The sequence below is a fragment of the Schistocerca americana genome, chromosome 5 (genome assembly GCF_021461395.2).
Source record: "Schistocerca americana isolate TAMUIC-IGC-003095 chromosome 5, iqSchAmer2.1, whole genome shotgun sequence".
Lineage (NCBI taxonomy): Eukaryota > Metazoa > Arthropoda > Insecta > Orthoptera > Acrididae > Schistocerca > Schistocerca americana.
In genome coordinates, this window is record NC_060123.1 from 241700258 (window position 1) to 241724785 (window position 24528).

The 24528-nt window shown below is 43.9% G+C and overlaps 1 protein-coding gene across 2 annotated transcripts in view; it reads left to right on the forward strand.

Annotated features, from left to right (window-relative positions):
- Window positions 1-24528, forward strand: part of LOC124615460 (potassium/sodium hyperpolarization-activated cyclic nucleotide-gated channel 2-like) — a 287867-nt gene that overhangs the window by 62740 nt on the left and 200599 nt on the right. For both annotated transcript variants that reach the window (XM_047143365.1, XM_047143366.1), the window contains exon 2: window positions 23713-23849. In XM_047143365.1, coding sequence (XP_046999321.1) covers window positions 23713-23849 — 137 coding nt within the window. The remainder of the gene's footprint in view (window positions 1-23712; window positions 23850-24528) is intronic.

Sequence of the window (24528 nt, forward strand, 5' to 3'; positions counted from 1 at the left end):
AGCGATTTATCTGACGTCCAAAAGGGCATGATCATTGGCTTTCATGCCAAAGGTGAAAGCATTTCCGAAACTGCTAAGTTTGTAAACTGTATGCGTGCCGCCGTGCTTACACTATACCGTGCATGGCACCATCCAAAACCGGTGCCGAGGCAATTGTAGTGCACCAAGGGCCGTAGATGGGAGGGATGAACGACAGCTACGAAGGTGTACACGGGCGAATAGACGTCAAACAGTTGTGCCCAGATAACCCAAGGGGCTACCAACAGTGTCTTCTCAATGACCTTTGAGTGAACGTTGCTGCGTTATGGCCCTCCGCAACAAGTGCCTGGTTCATGCACCCAAGCTGATTACTGATCATCGGCGATGAAGGCTGAAGCTTCTACGCCAGTATCGCAACTGGACGTTCACTGTGTGGTGACAGGTGGCTTTTTCAGATGACAAATAATCGTTGGCGTGGACGGTGCGAAACACTTGAAATCAAACACGCTACGAGGATCTTCAGAAGGATCCGTGCCGGAGGAGGGGGCGTTACGATCTGATAATATTTTCGTGGCATTCCCAGGGTGATCTCGTCATTTTGTAAGGCACAATGGGTATCACAAGTACGCATCTATCCTTGGGAACCATGTCCATTCCTATATTCATTTTTACCTCTCTCCTATGTAGATTTATTTTAGTTAAAGTTACGTCACGTTCCGTATATCATTTTCCCGATTATTTTATCGAAATGATGTGGAACAAGTCAGATTACAACATATACACAACTGACCATTAAAATTGCTACACCAAGAAGAAATGCAGATATCTTATACTAAAACTGACGTGTGATTACATTTTCACGCTATTTTGGTGCATAGATCCTGAGAAATCAGTACCCAGAACAACCACCTCTGGCCGTAATAACGGCCTTGATACGCCTAAGCAAAGAGTCAAACAGAGCTTGGATGGCGTGTACAGGTACAGCTGCCCATGCAGCTTCAACACGATACCACAGTTCATCAAGAGTAGTGACTGGCGTATTGTGACGAGCCAGTTGCTCGGCCACCATTGACCAGACGTTTTCAATTGGTGAAAGATCTGGAGAATGTGCTGGCCAGGCAGCAGTCGAACATTTTCTGTATCCACAAAGGCCCGTACAGGACTTGCAACACGCGGTCGTGCATAATCCTGATGAAATGTAGGGTTTCGCAGGGATCGAATGAAGGGTAGAGCCACGGGTCGTAATACATCCGAAATGTAACGTCCACTGTCCAAAGTGCCGCCAATGCGAACAAGAGGTGACCGAGACGTGTAACCAATTGCACCCCATACCGTCATGCTGGGTGATACGCCATTATGGCGATGACGAATACACGCCTCCAATGTGCGTTCACTGCGATGTCGCCAAACACGGATGCGACCATCATGATGCTGTAAACAGAACCTGGATTCATCTGAAAAAATGTTTTGTCATTCGTGCACCCAGGTTCGTCGTTGAGTACACCATCGCAGGCGCTCCTGTCTGTGTTGCAGCGTCAAGGGTAACCGCAGCCATGGTCTCCGAGCTGAAAGTCCATGCTGCTGCAAACGTCGTCGAACTGTTGGTGCAGATGGTTGTTGTCTTGCAAACGTCCCGTCTGTTGACTCAGGGATCGGGACGTGGCTGCACGATCCGTTACAGCCATGGGTATAATATGCCTGACATCTCGACTGCTAGTGATACGAGACCGTTGGGATCCAGCACGGCGTTCCGTATTATCCTCCTGAACCCACCGATTCCATATTCTGCTAACAGTCACTGGATCTCGACCAACGCGAGCAGCCAAGTCGCGATACGATAAACCGCAATCTCTATAGGCTGCAATCCGGCCTTTATCAAAGTCGGAAACGTGATGGTACGCATTTCTCCTCCTTACACGAGGCATCAAAACAACGTTTCACCAGGCAACGCCGGTCAACTGCAATTTGTGTATGAGAAATCGGTTGGACACTTTCCTCATGTCAGCACGTTGTAGGTGTCGCCACCGGCGCCAACCTTGTGTGATTGCTCTGAAAAGCTAATCATTTGCATATCACAGCAACCTCTTCCTGTCGGTTAAATTTCTCGTCTGTAGCACGTCATCTTCGTGGTGTAGCAATTTTAATGGCCAGTAGTGTATATACACAAATGAATAGTGCTAATATTAATATTACTGAAATTTTTACTTCTACACATGCTACTACCTTTATAGGTACGTTTTTTTTTTTTACCAGTTCTGAAACAGAAACTCGTCCATGGAATAGAAGGAGTTGTCCAAAAGAAATGATTTTAAGCTACATTAAAAACTTGATCTTCCACCTGCCAGACACTTTATGTTGTTGGGCAAATTATCAAAGATTTTTGTTGCTGAATAATGTACTCCTTTTTGAGCAACTGACAGCTTCAATAACGGATAGGAAAGGTCATTTTTCCCTCTAGTGTTGTATGCATGAACATCACTGTTCTTCGCAAATTGAGATGGATTATTTGTAACGAATTTCATTAGCGAATTTATGTACTCTGATGGTGCAGTTAAAATACCTAACTCCTGGAAAAGGTGCCTACATGACGTCCTTGGGTGAACACCACAAATTATTCTCAAAGCTTTCTTTTGTGCAATCAATACTTTATGTCTAAGTGGTGAGTTACCCCAGAAAACTATTCCATAAGACATTATTGAGTGAAAATATGCAAATTACGTTAGGAGGCTGATCTATTTATTACCAAGACTAGCGATTATACGAAGAGCGAAAGAAGCGGAACTTAATTGTTTGAGAAGCTCAGTAATATGCTTCCAGTTCAAGTTGTCATCAATGTGAACACCCAAAAATTTGGAAAAACCTACCCTGTTAACTGAGCCCTGATCATATGCTACATCAATTGTCGGTATGACTCTATTCGGTGTACAAAACTGGATATAGTGAGTTTTTTTCAAAATTAAGGGAGAGTTCATTTTCTGAAAACCACTTACTAATTCTTTGAAAGACATCCTTAACAGTATCTTCAGCTGCTTTTTCTGGAATGGGATTTATTATAACACTATTGTCATCTGCAAAAAGTACTAGTTCCTCTTGCTGAACGTTAAGTGAGAGGTCATTCACATGAATAAGGAACAGCAGATGACCTAAAATTGAACCCTGTGGGACTCCCTTTGTGATAATTCCCCAATTCCTCATTCATTAGAATTTACCACCCTCCCAACATTATTTGTGCTATTCAGCTCAACTTTTTGCTTTCTGTTCATTATGTACGATTCAAACCAGCTGTGTGTATAGCCTTCAGTTCCATAAAACCTGAATTTTTCTAGGAGTGTGACATGATCCACACAGTCAAATGCCTTGACATGATCCGCACAGTCAAATGCCTCTCCTCTCGTCATTCACAGTGCATCAACACAAGTATGCATCCTTCCTTGGGGACTATGTGCACATTTAAATGTAGTTTTTTTCCCCCTCAGCACGATGGGATCTACCAGCAGGATAATACAATATGTCACACAGTTCGCAAAGTACGCGCGTGGTTCGAAGAGCCCCAGGATAAGTTTACCGTACTCTCCTGGGCATCGAATTCACCGGATTTAAGCACAATCGAAAATCTGCAAGACAGCCTCGATCGGGCTGTTGGCGCCTTGTATCCTCATCCGAGAAACCTAGCGCACCTGGCCACGGTGCTGGAGGCAACACGGCTCCACATCGCTGTCGGTACCTTCCAGAACGTGGCTGACTCTCTTCCTGCGCTTCTCGCAGAAGGTTACGCTGTAAAAGGTGGTTACTCACGTTTTTGACGGGTTGTCACGTTAATGCGACCGGACAGTGTATAAGTTCTTCCACTCACGTTGCCACACATTTACTTTCCTGAAGTATAGGATGTATTTTCTCATAATTATGAAGTCTAGACCATTATGCCGTAACCACTGCGACGTAGCCACATTTTTTTTTATTTTCATAAAACGCAAAAACATAGTATCCTATAACTAAAATATCGATATGCTACATTTAGAATCAATCTTACAAATAAATTAGTGGAGTAATTTATAGAGGTATGAAATGGAATGATCATATAGGCTCAATCATTGCTGAAGCAGGTGGCCGACTTCGATTCATTGTTACGATATTGGGAAAATATAGTCAGTCTACAAAGAAGATCGCATAAAAAACGCTCTTGCGACCTACCCGAGAACGTTGTTCAAGTGTGTCGACTCCGAACTAGATAGGACTACAGGAAATTATGAACATATACCATGAACGACAACAGAAATATTCACAAGTTTGACTCAGGCGAGAGCCAGGTGGCAACGCTGAAGTACTTCATCCAGGCGGCAGACACGTGAGAAAACAGGTCAACTACGTCGTGCAAACCTCCTCACAAAGTTTCAAAAGTCAGTATTAAGTGAATAATCTAGGAATATACTACACCCACTGCATGTCACTCACATACGGGCTGCGAAGACAAGATTAGGTTAATAAAAGCGCGCTCAGAAGCATTTAAGAAGTCGTTCTTCCTGTGCTCCATAGGTGAATGGAACAGAAAGAAACCATAATATTCGGAACAACGTGATTTCTCTGCGGTTACAGGCTGTTGATGTAGATGTAGTTATAAGGACTATACAAAATCTAACGATCAAAAATAGGGCTGCAGCCGATGTTGTCCTGAAATCTCCGGAAAATCTGAGGAGTATACTTCGTTGCATGACAGACATCAGAATACATCCCTTTGCGAGATCCCTCCATGCAGTTGTCCCTAAGCAAAGTCACTGCACGGACCCACAGACTGTGCCTACAACGCTTGAGTGTTGTATGTTGATAACACACGTCTTGCGCTTTACCCTGAGCAGGCAGACAGATTGCGGTCTCATCCATACTTATCTAATTTTCTTTTCGTTTTTGCAGATGGAGAGCTAATTGGAAAAATTAAGTGGAATAGTAGCTTTCTTTGCTGCGGGCCTGACTTATTACTGAAGTTATGCGGAAGTTCTTGATGCCCTTTCGAAAATTAATTCGGATTAGCGATCTTGCTAAACTCAATTTTTAACATCTACATCTGCATCTACATGATTACTAAGCAGTTCACAGTCAAGTGCTTGGCAGTGGGTTCATGGAACCACCTTCAGACTATTTTCTACTGTTCCACTCTCGAACAGTACGCGGGAAAAACGAACACTTAAATCTTTCCGTTGCGTGCTCTCACTTCTCTTATTTTATTACGACAATCACTACTTCCTATTTACTTAGGCATCAACAAAGTATTTTCACATTCTGCGGAGAGAGTTGGTGATTGAAATTTCATTTCTCCCTATGTACTTAGGCATCAATAAAGTATTTTCACATTCTGTGGAGAGAGTTGGTGGTTGAAATTTCGCGAAAAGATCTCGCTGAAATGAAAACGCCTTTAATGATTGTCACCCCGAGTCGCGTATCATATCCGTGACATTCTCTGTCAGTATTTCTCAATAATACAAAACGACGCAACAGTATTGGACAAGAGGACGGACAAGCGTAGTGTAGGCAGTCCCTACACTAGATCTGTTGCGTCTTCTAAGTTTTTTCCCAATAAAACGCAGTCTTTGGTTTGCCTTACCCTCAACATTTTCTGTGTGATCGTTCCAGTTTAAGATCTTCGTAATTCCAATCCTTTGGTATTTAGTTGCATTTTCATATTTATGTAACCGAAATTTAACGGATTCCTTTCAAGTACTCATCTGGATAACCTAACACTTTTCATTGTTTAAAGTTACTTGCCATTTTTCCTACCGTTGACAGATATCTTGCCTATATAGTTTTGCAATTGGTTTTTATCTTCTGAAACAATCTAAGAGAGCTGTTCAGAATGTCTCTTAAATCGTTCACGTAGAATAGGAACAGCAGAATGCCCATAACACTTCATTGGGGAAAGCCACATATCACTTTTGTTTTATTCGACAGCTTTCCGTCAGTTATTGCCAGCTGTGACATTTCTGACAGGAAATCATGAGTCGACTTGCACAACAGTGACTTTTCTCTATAAGTAGGCAATTTGGTTAGAAGCCGCTGGCTAGGTACGGAAAGGTCTAAAGCCTTCTGGTTATATAGAAAAATGGAATAACTTTGAGATCCCCTGTTGATAGCACTCATTGCTTAGTGAGAATAATGAACTAGTTGCGTTTCACAAGAACGATATTTTCTGAATCTGTACTGTGTGTCAATAGGTCGTTTCATTTGAGGTAATTTATAATGTTCGAAAACAGCCGAAAATGCTACTCCACAGTCCAAAATCCGTACTCGAGCAAGTGCTTGTACATGGTTGTTAAGTATGAAGCTCCTACACGACGATTTTTCCACAGTGTACAAACTCTAGGGGTTGGTCGACAAGTGGACACGGAATAATAAAGGTATAATGCTCTTAGGCCGGCCGTTGTAGCCGAGCGGTTCTAGGCGCTTCAGTCTGGAACCGCGCGACCGCTACGGTCGCAGGTTCGAATCTTGCCTCGGGCTTGGATGTGTGTGATGTCCTTAGGTTAGTTAGGTTTAAATAGTTCTAAGTTCTAGGGGACTGATGACCTCAGAAGTTAAGTCCCATAGTGCTCAGAGCCATTTGAACCATCGTACAGCCACAGTCACAGGCATAGTTTCCTCCTAGAGGGTGGAAATGTTCCTGATACGTCATGCCCTAGCGCCCTCTCCTGCCATAATAACTGGTATTGTTGTGACCGATTCACTTGTCTTGCTGACTCACCTTGCAGCGTTGTACACAATCGAGAGCTTTCCGACATAGTGTTTACTTGCGGAAAGAAAAAATTACTACGGGCGGCGGGCAGCAAGGTTGTATCAGGAGACCTATCCCCGCCGACAACAACCACAGCATTCATTGTTGGCAACAGTGTTTCGCCGTTTGTCTGAGACAGGGTCGTTTCAGGAAGCAGGAAATCATGAAGGAAATTGGAAATTTGTTTTAAGTTCCTATGGAACCAAACTGCTGAGGTCATCGGTCCCTAGACTTACCCACTACTTAATCCTACTTTAACTAACTTACGCTAAGTACAACACACACCCATGCCCGAAGGAGGACTCGTGGCTACCCCGCGCGGCAAATCATGAAGGACGTACCCGAAATGTTCAGACACCAGACATGGAGGAAATTTGATTAACGCTGTGGAAGGCGACCGCCGTCTCAGTACCGGGCATTTGGCCAGCCGGTACAGTGTAACTCAGACGACCATGTGAAACATTCTCCATGACAATTGTTACTACACTTATCACTTACAGCGTGTGCAGGGCTTACTAGGGACAGACTTTCCACGTCGGGAGCAGTTTTGACCTCGGGTTCTGCACGACACAACCACGACTCTGGAATGTGTGTCATCCATCCAATTCATAGATGAGGCCACCTTTACGAAGAGTGGTATCTTCAACTTTCATAACAGTCATCTGTGGGTTAGTGTGCAGAACCCCACGGTACGATGACAGCGAATTATCAGCATCGATTTGTGGGCCGGGATATTGGTGACCGTATTTTGCGACCATTCTTTTCGCGTCGCCTAACAGGCCAGAACTATCGGCGTTTCTTGCGGGTGGCTTTGTATCCCCTGCTGGAAGAAGTGCCGTTGATGATTCGAAGGGTTATGTGGCTGCTACATGCCGGTGCTCCAGCCCACTTCGCCGCTAACGTCCGGACGCAGCTCAATAGCGTCTTCCCTGATCGATGGATCGGACGAGGGGGTCTACTTGCATGGCCTGCTTGCTCACCGGATCTCAACCCATGCGATTTCTGGTTATGGGGCCATCTCAAAAGTGTCGTGTGTGCATGGCCCAGTCCATATGTGGAGACAGTGGAGCAGCGTATTCATGCTGCCTTTGACACTGCTCGAATGCAACGGGGACGATGTGAATGTGTGAGACAGATCATGCTACTGCATGTACACGTAGGTGTTGAGGCACACGGAAACCATTTTTAACACATACTGTTACTGTGGCTGCATATTACAGTGCGTATTAGGCCACAGTCTCTGTAACAAAGCAAGGTTGAATAAATGGTCTCTAGCATGGAAAACATGCATTTTCGGATCTTTTTTATTCGGTAGAGTTTGTACACGGTGGAAAAAATCACCATGTGTATCAGCATACTCGTAAAGGAACCTAATTAATACACCAGAAGACTTGCATTTGTTAATTGATTTGAGTTTCTTCGCTATATCGAGGATATCTACCTCTAAGTTATTCATGTTGGCATTTGTTCTTGATTCGAATTCTTGAATAATTACTTCGTCCTTTGGTGAAAGAGTTTTGGCAAACCGTGTTTATGAACTCTGCTTTCGTAAGACTATCATCCTTAGCAATCCCATTGGTATCGCACGGTGACTGTATTGATTGTGTCTTGTTGCTGGTGTACTTGACATGCGTCCTGAATATCTTCTGATTTTCTGCCAAATTTCGAGACGGTGTTATCTTATGGAAATTATTAAAAGCGTCTCGCACTGAAGTCCGAGTTAAATTTCGAACTTCTGTAAAACAACGCCAATCTTGAAGATTTTGCGCTCTTTTAAATCTGGCATGTTTTCTTTTTTCGTTGCTTCTACAACAGTGTTCTGACCTGTTGTGTGTGCAACACCAATTACAAATAAAATAACTCAACCCTGAAACAGCGCTGCTACTCACATTATCCACGGAATCGGTATCATAAAAATCTTTAAATCTAGCGTGGGGAGACGACCTGAACACGGGTTCAGTTCCTCCACTGAGTCGATCCACTATTAAGCGAAGTTTATAGTGTACCTCAGTCGGTTCAACGTATTTTGGCTGCGTGTATTTTATTTTCTGACATAAGGACAAATCTCCGTTTGGCTGGAGACCTGCCCACCATCCTCACCAACGCCGACACCAGCATAACACGGGTTTTGAAATTTTGTGAACTTTCAGGCCTCACCCCTAAAGCGCCTGACGCGGCAGGTCAGCGTTCTCTGGATGTATAGCTTGTCCAGGCAGTTTCATAATTTTATCGAACGATTTTCATTGTCACTGTTTAGCGTACCATGACTGCTGTGTTTTTTAACTGCCAGGTGGACTTTCAGCCATTATAACTGAGTCCGTCTATGCTGATGACTTTGCTCTTGAGCGCCCCATATCCAACATCATCATCATCAGATTTCAATGCTACTCACCTAACTGAATAAAATTCCCTGCCGATACAGCTTGCGATAGCTTGTTGTCTTACAAATTAGCAAGTCTACTTCATTTCAGAGATTCTGCAATTATTGTTTGGGGCATGAGTGGTAGTAATAGCGTCGTACGCAGCGATCAGTTAGTGAGTGCTGGACAACACGAGATCTGCATCGTGCAAACGGATTTTACTGCTTCGGTCACGGTGTTGGCTCGACGTGGGAACGCTGCAACAGGTGCTAACATAAACTCTATTTGCGTCGTAGGATCGAAGCTATCTACTGCGGAGTCTCTAGGCTGGTGACACGCATACCAATGTGTCCGTCTCCATTCTCAAGAAGGCACAAACGCCTCTGAGGGCAAAGTCGCTGACGTGCTGAACAGCGAAATGTATCGTTGTCAGCCGGGCCCCGCTTCTGCACGACTTTCAGTGATGGCTGCAAAAGTATGGGCCATTTCGCGTGGTAGCTGCAGTTCAGCAGTCTATGATATCGAGCAGCATAGGGGGCGAACACCAAGTTTAATGTCTCGGAGCACTATTTGATACAGCATGCGACTTCATCTACATCGTATTCGGAGCAACATCTACTGCGACCGCTGCAACATGAGTACGGTAGAATCTGATGTACTACCCAGTCTGACAATTCTCCATGCCGTATTTCAGCTGGACAACGCCTGGCTATTTGGTCCAGAAATGTGTATATCTTTTTCGACGAGTGGCGGGCGCTACTGTTTCCCTGCCAGCGCGATCGCGTGACATGTCTCCTATCAAACGTTCTGGAATGTGCTTTGAGGGTAACTTGGTCGTCAACCATTGTTGATGCTTGCTGTACCACGTAGATGGAGATAACCCAGGATGTAATGTAGAATTAGCTTCACTGTTTGTATTGTATGTGAAGGTTGCTTTTTAATTTTTTTTTTAACAAACTGCTGAGATCATCGGCCCCTAAGCATACACACTGCTTGATCTGACTTAAACTACCTTTCGCTATGGTCAACACACACACGCATGCCCAAGAGAGAACTCGAACCTACGACGGGGGAGAGCCGCACGGACCGTGATATGGCGCCCTAGACCGCGCGGCGAAGGTAATTAGTTACGTGATCCGTACATCTGTTCACGATAAACATTACGTATAAAGTTTCAAATGAACAAATTATAGAACATGCACTTAAAAATAAAAAAAATGTGGCTACATGCTGACCATTTACAGGTTTCTTTTCTGTACGGACGACTTTTTCTATTCCCCGTATAACGATATGGTTCAAAAGGAATTGCTATGGACAAAACTTTATGTTTCCTTTCAAACAATTTATTTCCATGGTTGGTTTGTCAGACAGTTTTATAGCTGCATATTTCACCCCTTTCTTTGCGTAAGTTAGTCTCATTAAAATGTAACGTAGATAATTTTCCTTCCGGTAATGTGCTTGTGAATATCTTTGTTACTTTTAAACTCAGTTGGACTGTTAATAACAATTGTGATAAGCCAGGCTGCGGTTAATATTTCCAGCTGCTTAAAGAGATACCTGTAGTATGAATTTGTGCGAAACGTCACACATAATTCTAATTACTTTCTTTTGTGCAGTGAATTCTTTTTGCCTAATTGAGGCGTTACGCGGCAGTATTATCCCCTAACATATCAGAGAACGAAACGGCAAAATACGTTAGCTAACTGACTTCTATATACGTAACTTCGCAATCACTCTTATTGCAAAAGCAGTCAAACGCAAATGTTTTAGCAGGTCCACAATATGATTTTTCGAGTTTAAGTTTTTATCAGTATGCGCACCTAAGAACTTAGAACTTCCTACCCTAATCATTATTTTTTGTTGGTGTATTTCTGACAGTTCAAAACTGAATGCGCTGTGCTTTTTTCAAATTTTAAAACAAACTCCTTCCTGCAAAATCATTCAGTAACTTTAAAAAAACGCAATTTACTGTTTTCTTTGTCGATTCTCGGCTCCACTACAATGCTCGTATCATCTGCGAATAGGACTAGTTCTGTCTCCTGATTCAAATATCACGATAGATCATTAACACAGAACAAGAATAGTAGTGGACCAGTGGTTCACCCCTGTGAGATTTCAAATGGTTCAAATGGCTCTGAGCACTATGGGACTTAACTTCTGAGGTCATCAGTCCCCTAGAACATAGAACTAGTTAAACCTAACTAACCTAAAGACATCACACACATCCATGCCCGAGGTAGGATTCGAACCTGCGACCGTACCGGTCGCGCAGCTCCGGACTGTAGCGCCTAGAACCGCTCGGCCACTCGGGCCGGCCCCCTGTGAGACTCCCATTGTAATCTCTTCCCAAATTAATGACCAGGCAGACAATATTAATAGTAACTTAGACTCTTTGTAGATAATGCAGTTATCTTCCTGAAGCACTATCTGAAATCTGTACAAATTTGCAGGCAAGTCTTCACAACATTTCAAAGCACCGCAACGAATGGCAACTGGCTTGAAATGAGTATAAATGAAGGTTGTTCATTTCAGAAAGCGTAATCATACTTTCCTGTCTATCAGTGAGTTACAACTGGTATTAGTCAACACAACACATACCTAGTTGTAACAATTTGCGAGTACATGAAACGGGATTGACACATAGAGCAGTCGTAGGTAATGCGGTATATAGACTACAGTTCATTGGTAGGATATGGGAAAAATGCAGTCTGGTTGCAAAGTAAATAGTTTATGAAAGACACATGTGATTCACTCTAATTTATCCTACGCTACTGCTCGAGTGCGTCGTGCGCACGCCGTATAGGACATCGAGGGGATATCAAATGTGTTCAAAAAAGTAGAGCACGAATGGTCATAGGTTTGTTTGACTCAAAGTCAGAGCGTTGTCGTAATGCTAAAGAACTTGAACTGGCGGACGACCGAGGAAGACGCCAAGGACCCCGCGAAAGCCTATTTAAAAAAAAAATTGAAGAAACAATATAAAGCGAGAAATCTGGAAATATACTACAGCCCTCTACGTATCGTTCCCGTAGGAACCGCAATGACAGAGTTAGACACATTACAGTGGTTTACAGAGTATGGACGTATATGTAGATGAAAATATAGAACATACATTCACTCTCTTATACCTTATCACGATGTTCACTGTTTCCGATTGCAGACTGTAACTATGCAAGACGAAGTCATACAGGAAATATTTCTGCGCATGCAGTACATTTTGAATGTATTCACAGATATCTAGAAGAAAGGAAAAGGACATTCAGATATAGATTTTCCGTAGTTTATCGAAATCCTTCACAGCAGATGCGGGGAGGTTTCCTTTGAAAAGGACGCGGTCGATTTCTTACCGCAACTTTGTTCTATCCGAGCTTGTGCTTCGTCACTAACGACCTCGTCATCGAAAGGATGCTAAATTATAATATTCCTTCCCTTCTCCCTTCACCTGTCCTTTTTCCCTTCCTTCTTATCAGCAAAATCCGGTCTTGAGAGAGGGTAGCGTCTCTCACAGAATTGTACTGCATATGTTCTTATCCATCGCTGTCAGTAGCATAACTTCCTCAGTAAAGGCAGGCTAGAATCTTAGCTCCTAGACGATCTTTATCACGTAAAAAGTAATAAAAATCATTAGTATTTTGCCATTGAATTTGTTACTTTTTTACCAGTCATGGTTCATCTAATTACATTAGACAGCCTGTAATTTACAAAGAAATAAAAAAAGTAATTGTTTAACTATAAATAAGTTTTGTGAGATATGTTATTTCCTGGAAGTACATTTAGGATGTCTTACTATTTACAATTACAGGACCGTTCTTTGGAGCTTTCTTTTATGTCATCGTAAATGTAAACGGTGTGAATGCTAATATAATCTAAATGTGCTGTCAGGAAACACGTTCTCTCAACAAAATGTTTGTAGGCGAACTATTATCTCTTTCGTCCTATGTTGTCCACTGAAGACACGTATTATGTTTAGATGAAACATGTCTGGTAAAAATAGTAATAAAAATTCAGTTTCAATAGACAGATAATATTTATTCTTATGCACATGATAAAATTCACTGAAGTAGCAACCCAGAAGAATGATTGCTAATATTAATAATAAATTCTAATCTTCCCCAGTTCGCTGTAGAAGGCACTGTGAAGTACTTTTTATTTGTGGAAGATCTCTTAGTTCGTGCTTTCTACTATCATTGGCGTGGCATAGTTGTCACCCATCTCAGGCTGCCTCTTTAATACATCGAGTCCCTACAAATGAGAAATAATTTTTATGATGAGAAGTTAATTTTGACTCCATGTCTCACGCAAACAGTCCGCAGCTTGCTCTGAACTACCCATGAAGCTGGTATGTCTAGATCGATGAAGTTTTACGAGATGTTTATTCCATCCTGACTTGCGTATGTTTTTGCGATATCCACATCAGTATTAGCCTCCCTAAATCAATTATAACGTCAGTGGACAAAGGAGTTACTTTCTGTTGGCTTTCTATAGCTTAACTATTCTATGGTGCATAATATGATTTTGACCGTCAGGAATGAAACTGAGGCTGTGCACACAAATATCAGGAAACTAAAATATGTTGCATGTGAAATTCTGTGCTGTTGCACTAAATGGTCTTCTAAGTACGTCACAGTTTTCTTTACGGTACTCGTATTTCAATATATTGATTTGCCGCCAGTTTTGGTTTTCATCCAGAAGGTTAATGTACCAATATCTCTGTCTTTAATCATCTTTTGGATCTTCTTGCTTTCTGAGCTTGCTAAGCAAAAGTAGAGATAAATTCTGTCTTATTCAAGACACCATTTGTTTATTTTTGCTTTAACTAAACAAGTTTCAATAGTTCTTGAACTGTCTTCGATGAGTTTTTGCTTATTATTTTTTCTGACAATTATTATAATGTGCTAACATCCGCAAGACGGCATGTCGTAATCATATTCAGACAGAATAATAAACAGAAACCCACGGAAAATTTGGGTAATGGCAAAATAAACAAACGATATCTTAGACAAGGCGGAATTTCTCTCCAGTTTATCTATGTCTTGATTTACAGAATTATTGGTAATTACACATCTGTCCATATGTAAAGAAAACTGTTATCGGAAATGGACTACAGATCACGCAGTAAGCTTAAGACACGAGCCGTCATGGCGCGCCATATTACGATTCCGCGCTACACGACGAGTCCACCGCTTCGGCGCTCGCAGCTGCCGCTAGAAGATATTCTACGGCGCCTATAGGAGCAGTCCGGAAAGGCATTCATATTGGATGGCCGGCGATGCCACATCCCGCCACTGGCGGCCAGTAAAACTCCGCTAAGTGCTGATACGGGCAATCTCGGCGGCGGTTCCTTTACCAATTCAGCAGGCGTTCGCCTGGTCGAAGTCATCTGCCAGAATCCAGCGGTCCTTCCGGGAAATCTAGCGGAGAATTTTAGGACGCCGCTACGAGTGAGGTCATACACTTCGCCTTAAATATACGGACACAAGGAAACTACACTACTGGCCATTGTAATTGCTACACCAAGAAGAAATGCAGATGATAAAAGGCTATTCATGGGACAAATATATTATACTAGAACTGACATGTGATTACATTTTCACGCAATTTGGGTGCATAGATCCTGAGAAATCAGTACCCAGAACAACCACCTCTGGCCGTAATAACGGCCTTGATACGCCTGGGCATTGAGTCAAACAGAGCTTGGATGGCGTGTACAGGTACAGCTGCCCATGCAGCTTCAACACGATGCCACAGTTCATCAAGAGTAGTGACTGGCGTATTGTGACGAGCTAGTTGCCCGGCCACCATTGACCAGACGTTTTCAATTGGTGAGAGATCTGGAGAATGTGCTGGCCAGGGCAGCAGTCGAACATTTTCTGTATCCACAAAGGCCCGTACAGGACCTGCAACATGCGGTCGTGCATTATCCTACTGAAATGTAGGGTTTCGCAGGGATCGAATGAAGGGTAGAGGCACGGGTCGTAACACATCTGAAATGTAACGTCCACTGTTCAGAGTGCCGTCAATGTGAACCAGAGGTGACCGAGACGTGTAACCAGTGGCACCCCATACCATCACGCCGGGTGATACGCCAGTATGGCGATGACGAATACACGCTTCCAACGTGCGTTCACCGCGATGTCGCCAAACACGGATGCGACCATCATGATGCTGTAAACAGAACCTCGATTCATCCGAAAAAATGACGTTTTGCCATTCGTGCACCCAGGTTCGTCGTTGAGTACACCATCGCAGGCGCTCCTGTCTGTGATGCAGCGTCAAGAGTAACCGCAGCCATGGTCTCCGAGCTGATAGTCCATGCTGCTGCAAACGTCGTCGAACTGTTCGTGCAGATGGTTGTTGTCTTGCAAACGTACCCATCAGTTGACTCAGGGATCGAGACGTGGCTGCACGGTCCGTTACAGCCACGCGGATAAGATGCCTGTCATCTCGACAGCTAGTGATACGAGGCCGTTGGGATCCAGCACACCGTTCCGTATTACCCTCCTGAACCCACCGATTCCATATTCCGCTAACAGTCATTGGATCTCGACCAACGCGAGCAGTAATGTCGCGATACGATAAACCGCAATCGCGATAGGCTACAATCCGACCTTTATCAAAGTCGGAAACGTGATGGTACACATTTCTCCTCCTTACACGAGGCATCACAACAACGTTTCCCCCGAGCAACGCCGGTCAACTGCTGTTTGTGTATCAGAAGTCGGTTGGAAACTTTCCTCATGTCGTCTGTAGCTCGTCATCTTCGTGGTGTCACAGTTTTAATGGCCAGTAGTGTATCTCCTGCCAAAAGTACGTTCCTACACTATTCCAGTGTTCATGTGTTCGTTTCATCTATTTGACCGAAAAGAAGAAGTTAGGTATTGGAAGGACGATTTGGAGGGCTATGCAGTGACGCAGTATTCTACATTCCAGCTTCAAGTAGTTGCAAAATGAACAACCTAAAAGGAAGGTAAGAGTTTAACAAGATATTAAAAGTGCAACAGTTTCTCTTATTAGAAAAGATCTGCAGAAGAATCGTTCGTCCCCTCATCGAAGGAGCTACCTCAGCAGTCACTCTCAAGTGATTTAGGGAATCCACAGGAAACGTCATCATGGTTGAGCATAATCATTATTGATATTGTAGAGCACCATGACTGTAGTGTGGTTCAATATAAGTACAAGCAACTGCGAGTAGTCACTTAAGTTTTTATATACAGAGGGGTCCCAAAAAATGTATCCACTGTTTAAAAGTCCATTACTGGCAAACTAATTGACGGAGTTGTCTCATTCTTGGTTAAAGTGTAGCGTAAAGTCCATCTTAAAGATATCACTGTAGGTGTTCGGATTGGCCACCATTAACATCCACACACAAACGATACCGCCGAACTGCAGCACGAACTACTGACTGCAACGTGTTCAGTTGGATATTTGCACATGAATGTACGATGGATTCTCAAAGTTCATCCAATGTGCGTGACTTTTGTCGATAAACGATGTCCTTTATTGTTCCCCACAGGTCCAGACGAGTAAGGTCTGGGGAACGTGGTGGATACTCCACAGCACCTCTACGGCCTATCCACCTTCCTGGTAGATTTTTGTCGAGATACGCCCTAACACGATTTTGGTAGTGGGCTGGGACACCATCTTGTTGAAAGTAAACTCTTCCGTCTCCATACAAGTCTCGGATGGCAGGTAAAATGGATGACTGAAGCTTCTGAAGGTACACCTCACCGGTAACTGTGCCGGTGGAAGGTGGATAGGCCGTAGAGGCACTGTGGAGTATCTACCACGTTCCCCAGACCTAACTCCTCTGGACTTTCACCTGTGGGGAACACTAAAGGACGTCGTTTATCGGCAAAAGCCACGCACATTGGATGAACTTCGATTATTCACCCTACATTCATGTGGAAATATCCAACTGAACACGTTGCAATCAGTAGTTCGTGCTGCAGTTTGGCGGTATCGTTTGTGTGTGGATGTCAATGGTGACCATTTCGAACACCTACAGTGAAATCTTTAAGTTGGACTTTAAGCTACACTTTCACAAAAAATGAGACAACTCCGTCAATTAGTTTGCAAATTATGGACTTTTAAACAGTGGATACATTTTTGGACCCCTCTAATAGACTCAGGAACATGGAAAATAGCGCACCAAGAGCAGAGAATCTGATCGAAATGAAATTTATTACACATAAAGATACAAATGAGGAATTCACTTGAACCCAGAATCAAGACATGTGAAGAAACACAGTGAGTACAGGTACGTAAGTACAATGCAATATCAGTAACCTGTTGGACCACCTTTTGCTGCAATTCGTGCTACAACACGGTCCGGAACCGAGTTGATTAGATATCTGATGTATCCTGAAGCAGAATGGCTCACAAATCTTGAACAGCTACCTCCAAATCATGTACAGAGTGAGACGGCGACTTCTGGCGTCTCAGCTGGCGCCACATGTGCTCTATAGTGGGAAAGTCCAGGGAGCAGGCCGACCACAGAGGAGTCGGAACATGAAGTAGGAAGCCTTGATGAACTCGAGCTGTATGAGAACGAGCATTATCTTGCTGGAAAGTGGGGAAAAATCCCGCATGAGATTGAAGAATTTCCTAAACATAACGCTGGTGCGTTAAGGTTCCACGTAACCGGCTATCGTTGGCTGTGCACGTGTTTTTGCGTGCGACAGCGTGGGTGGAGCTGTACCGTTGACCAGGCTGCCTCCACAAAGGCATGAGGTTATCAGCCGTCCCCCAAACGAATCGTGACAGTCCCAGTCGTTCTGGCTTGGCATCGTTGTAGGCAGAGTCGTCGATGTCTCGGTGTCAACGGCAGTACACCACAAGGGCACATGGGGTGCAAATTCGCATCCACAAGGCGTCTGGAGATGGTCTGTGGAATAATTTAGCACCCTTGCATCTTCTTGTATCATGGAGGCAGCCCGCCCGGTTGGCCATACGGTCTAGCGCACGGCTTTCCGGGCGGGAAGGAGCGCCTGGTCCCCAGCACGAATCCGCCCGGCGGATTTGTGTCGAGGTCCGGTGAACCGGCCAGTCTGTGGATGGTTTCTAGGCGGTTTTCCATCTGCCTCGGCGAATGCGGGCTGGTTCCCCTTATTCCGCTTCAGTTACACGCCAACATAGGGGTTACACTAGTCTCGTGTGAGAAGTTTCCTGGGGGGTCGACCGGAGGCCGAACCGCACAATAACCCTGGGTTCAGTGTGGGGCGGCGGAGGGGTGAAGTGGACTGCGGTAGTCGTCGTGGGGTTGTGGACCACTGCGGCTACGGCGGGGACTGAGCCTCTCCTTCGTTTCTAGGTCCCCGGTCAACATACAATACAATACAATACAATCATGGAGAGAGTCACTACAGAATCCTTTATCATCTGCTGCACTACCCTTTGATCCTCTCTCCTCGTTGTCTTCCTGGTCGTTCCAAGCCTGGTATGTCCCACTGGGGTGTCACCTCCTGTCTGCTCCTCCCATTATCATTCGACGAATCACTTCGAGCAATCGACTTGGTGAGCTACACGGTGTGTCGACCAGGCTGTCGTTTCATGCCGATGACTAGCCCCCTTTCAGAGTGGCTTCGCTTTGATAAATGTCATCTAATAGGTCGACCTGACATTCTGCGCCTCCTAAAGACCTCCTCGAGTCGAGATGTGATCGTCTCGTGTATGAATCGTACACTATGCGCCGTTTAAATAGGATCCACTGCCCGATCGTAGCTTCACTGCAGGGCATGTGGTCAAGCGCATTGGCAGCAAACTTGGATCATTCGCATATCGAATTTCACTGCACTTATTTTCGCTATTTTCGAGGTCCGTGAGTGTAGTTTTCCAAGCGGTCAGACTTATCTTTAGATAGGGCGTGCAGAGGTTATATCTTTTCCCTGTTGCGTGATGCTGGGTACTGACTCGCGGAAGTGTGGGCAGTATTGTTGTTAATAACCATCTGGCAAGGTCCATTTTCATGGTCTATCGGCAAAAGAATTTTCATTGTTCACGATAAACACTGAGTGGCGCTAAAAATCCGCTAGCACCCTGAATATGCTACACAACTGATATATTAGTAGTAACCGTCAGCAGTTTACTAACACTGTACATCAGATATACAGGACATTCTGTTCATTCGTCTACGAGGGTTGTTCAATAAGAATTGCCCCACATATTTTTAAAAAAGCTGTTAGTATACATAGACAAACGTCCTTGTTGGTGCTTCACATTTGATGTTTGATCTGTGAACCGGTGAACTTTCAAACCGTTCTGACAGATGGCAGAGCCTTAGTACAGCGTCAAAATGGCATCTACATACGACTCACGTTACAAGCAGCATGCTGTTATTGAATTTTTGTATGCAGAAAAAGAAACCGTGGTGAGCATCCTTTGTGTGCAGTCTATAGCGATGCTGCAGTTGAAAGGAGTGCAGTTGGGCTACGGGTAAAGAAAGTTATAGCCTCAGGAAATGCAGAAGCAGAGCTCCATGATCAGTCACGCTCCGGAGGTCCTGTCACAGCCACTGCTCCAGACATGCTGAATCGTGCGGATGCCATTATTTGTGCCGACCGGCGCATCACAACCGTACGGGGAACACACTTTGAAGATGACGAGAGTGTCGATCATGCAATGAAAAGATGTCTACGCCTACAGGACAAGAGATTTTATCAGCAGGGAATACATGCTCTTCCAAAACGTTGGCGTGCGGCCATAGGACGTGATGGAGACTACGTAGAAAAATAGGATATGGACAAGACATGTTGATTTATATTGTCAGCAAATTATGACTCTGAATAATAAATATGTTCTGAGAAAAAAAAATTGGGGCTTTAGTTATGGAACGACCTTTGTATTTTGTTAGTCAAGTAATTGCTGATTTTATTGCGCGCTTGTGTTACAGATGTACTCGTAGGGGAGTGTAACAGAATTACGAGAACATCTGAACTAGGTAACAGATGTATAAAACTATCTACACTAAGGGTTCAAACCGGTGAGGTCATCGGTCCCTAGACTTACACACTACTTAAACAAACTTATAGTAACTTATGCTAAGAACAACACACACGCGCATGCCCGAGGGAGGACTCGAACCTCCGGCGGGAGGGGCCGCGCAGTCCGTGACAGATCCATTTGTCACGGTCATCAGTGATCAGTTGGCGCCCTGGAGGTCTGTCTGTTTTGACTCTGCAGGCAGTAGCTACGCTGAGTTTAAAGGTGAAAAGTGTGTGCAACAGTTGTTCTAGGGTGCAACAGTGCCCCGCCGATGAGTACGTACGCATGCTGAACAACTTCATCCATTTGAAAAGTGTCGCATTATGGGCCTGCGGGAAGCTGGTTGACGTATCGACGGATTGCTACGCTTCTAGAGCACAGTGTATCGGTGGTGTTTCACTACTTTCAGCAGTTATCTGTGGAACATTCTCACACACGCATACGTCAGGTTATGGCCATTCACGTAGTACAGAAACACACCAAGAGCGACGTGTTGTGATAGCAGGAGCGACCGACCAAACTTCATACAGGGAAGAAATCGGGGCACATGTTGCACCTGATGTGTTGCCAGGGACCAATGGGAACCGTATGCTTGCAGCAGAACTAAGATCACGGCTAACACTGGCCAGATTTTTACTGACACCACGACAACGACAAGCACGGCTACTCTGGTGTCTGGAAAGGGTCCACTTGAGAGTACCGAGCGAGGTGGCGCAGTGGTTAGCACACTGGACTCGCATTCGGGAGGACGACGGTTCAATCCCGTCTCCAGCCATCTTGATTTAGGTTTTCCGTGATTTCCCTAAATCGTTTCAGGCAAATGCCGGGATGGTTCCTTTGAAAGGTCACGGCCGATTTCCTCCCGAATCCTTCCCTAACCCGAGCTTGCGCTCCGTCTCTAATGACCTCGTTGTCGACGGGACGTTAAACACTAACCACCACCACCACCATCACTCGAGAATGGAATAGCGCTTTGTCGTCTTCAGCGATGAGAGTAGTTTCTGTTTGTATGCGAACGATGGACGTAACCGTGTGTGGCGTATACTTGGTGGGCTGCGTATTCGAGAGTGTATTCGCTCACGATTCATAGGTCTCATTGTAGGCTTCGTGGTATGGGGTGCCATCAATAACAACTCGTGGACACATTTGTTTTTCTGCAGGGCAAAGGAACCTGTACCCGCTACATTGCGCAGGCTGTTATCCCTTTTCTTCGAGAAGGAGGTGCTGTGCTTTTTCACGGGACAGCGCACGTCCACATACGGCGACTGAGAAGCTACGTGCTCTGCATGGTGCCCAACTGCCCTGGCCAGCAAGATCGCCAAATCTCTCGCCAATGGAAAACGTATGGGACGTGGTGAATCGGGAACGTACTCGTTCTCCATAGCTTGCGGAAACCATTGCCGAATTGCAGTATAATGTGCAAGATGCTTGGGAAAAACTATTGCAGAATGGCAATCGGCACCTTTAGGATCGTTTGTATGCCAGAATACACGCCTGCGTTGCCGCCAGAGAGGGTCACGCTATGTAATGATGTCACTGCTTCGGCAGCGTTTACTGTTACAAGTTTTCCAAACTTGGTAGAGCACTTCCCCGAGAAAGGCAAAGGTCCCGAGTTCGAGTCTCGGTCCGGCACGCAGTTTTAATCTTCCAGGAAGTTTCTGAAAAGTTGTTCCAACTTAGTAAATTAAGTTCAAATGGTTCAAATGGCTCTGAGTACTATGGGACTCAACTGCTGAGGTCATTAGTCCCCTAGAACTGAGGACTAGTTAAACCTAACTAACCTAAGGACATCACAAACATCCATGCCCGAGGCAGGATTCGAACCTGCGACCGTAGCGGTCTTGCGGTTCCAGTAAATTAAGTCTTTAGTGATACACCACATATTATGTAATGCTTCATTGGCACAGGGAATTGTCCAGACACATTAAAAATGCAGTTCTTCAACCATTTGGTATTTTTGCGATCTTTCCAAGGCGTTTGATTGTGTAGATCATTTTACAATTTTTGTGGGACTGATGGTTTGAATCATACTTAACAATCAGAACGCAAAAGATTGTGCTGAATAATTCAGACAATGTTGGAAGGATAGAAAATTTCAGTGACTGGTGAGAAATCACGTTTCCCTCGGACCTTCCACGTAAAATTCAACAATCAGAATTGGTACATTTTGTAAACGATACAAGAGCTGTAATAAAGCCCATTAGAGTCTAGACAGCAGGAGAAGAGATGGCAATCGATATTTTCCAAAGAATTGTGAAGTGGTTCTCAGGAAATGGACTCTCCCTATATTTTGGAAAAACGTACTATACGCAGCTCCACACAGCGAAAACTCATACCAACAGCTGATGAAGCACATCAGGAGGAGTTAGCATCTAGGTCCGAATGCTCCAGATTTTTGGGGTTACATTTTGATGAAAACTTTAACTGGAGAAAGCATATTACAGAGCTTCTCAAACAATGAAATTCAGATACTTTTGCTCTTCATATATTTGCATACAAACAAATTAAGCTCCTGACATCTTTTGTGCATTTGCACTCAATAATGTCTTTTGAAACAATTTTATGGGATAACTAATCATTTACAAAGAAAGTATTCATAGTACAAAAGCGAGCAGCAAGAACAATAAGTTATGTTCCCCCACAGATGTTATGTAGGTACGCATTTCAATAAAGTTCGTCATAAATAGTCCATCACAATTTGAGTAGAACGGTAATTTCCACCCCAACAACACTAAAGGGAAAAATTATCTTTATCATGCATTATTAAAGCATCAATGGCTCAGAAAGTTCAGTATGCAGCAACAATTTGACAATTACCCAATACCATAAAATGTCTGACAGTAGTAAAGTAAGCTTCAAATCCAACTTAAAATATTTTCTCTTCGGTAACTCCTATTCCATTAATGAATTTCTGTTTAAAAACTGGTAGCCAGTAAAACGAAAAAATAATAATGTGTTAATTAATGTTAACACTAATCATGCATACATATCCTGTAAACTGACTCGTTTCACACCATTTAGATAACAGAATCGTACACATGATCTATGGAACATGTAACTCCGTAAGTAACTGAACTGGAACTGTTTTGTACACAGAGTTCGATTGTTTCAAGAATATGAGGTGGGCGGCTGTATTACTGGTCACTTAAAAAACATTGAAGACCGTGTAAAACAAAAAACAACAAAAAACAAAAAAAGAAGAGAAACTAAACGATTAAGAGATTCAAAGAAAGCACTTTATTGTTTCATCGTTGGAGCAACCTTTTCAAGTAATGTTCGAGCGCTGGACCGTCGGCGCGTAAAAAGTTTTTATAATCGTTTGTCTCGTACAACTGTTACTCCTTCACTAATTTTCCGTGCGTGAGTTTTTGACATTCCTAATACCAATTTTTAATTTACCTTTTTTTTCTTCTGCTAGCAATTAAATACAACACTTACAACAGCAGTAGCAGCTTGATCGTCCAATATTTCGAACCAGACTTAATATTCCACAATTTTATTGTACATGTTTATTGAGCAGTTTAGGGGTATCCTCAATAACAATGCACAGTATTATTGTTGAGTAATGTCGACCGTCTAGGGACCGCTCAATCCATGCAACGATTTACTACAGACGGCCATACCTTGTTTCAGGTATCATGCAGCAGGACAACGCGGAACAAGTCATCCTTGACCCAAAGCTCATCGCGAAGCACTACCTGAGGACGTGGTTCTTCCTCGACCTCATCAGCTCCATACCATTAGATTACATCTTCCTCATCTTCAACCAGGTAAGCATCAAAGTTTGCTAGCAGGCACGAGTGCGAGAATGCGATGCACACGTCTTGCACTTCCTTCTTTCCCACGCCAGAGCAGCCGCACTGACGGTCGATGCACCAAGAAGGGTGCTCCAAACCGCCCTCTCCCTGGGAGTGGCCAGTGCGCCCGGTTCTTTCGCAAATCACCCAGTCGCCATGTACATAGGCTTTTGGATCTATTTTCCGCACATTCTCGCTGACTTTTCTAAATTTTTAGTAGTACTGCACATCAGTAAATAAGAGCTGAAATTATTGCTTTTTCCTACTTTTAACTTTCCGAGCTTCTCGGGCTCGTTTTCAAACGAACAGCATGAAGAAACTTTGCTCTCATTTTGAAATTTATGCTTAACATTAAATTCTTCGCTGGCTATCTTGGCTCTTCTTTTAAAACTAACACAGAAAATAATTTTTTAACTCTCACAAAATTGTTGCACTGTACATAAAAAGCACATTCGGCACCGTATTATGCCTAGAATACAACTTACTTCGCCAGCAGGCAATCAGTACAGTTGCGGGACTGTGCTCTCATGCTGGCTACGTATATATACTTCCTCACCAGAGGGTGTCGGTAACACCTATACCTTTGGTTCGGGGGCACTTTCTTCAGCATATTAACTCACCAGAGTGGATGACCACAGCATGATAGTCTGAC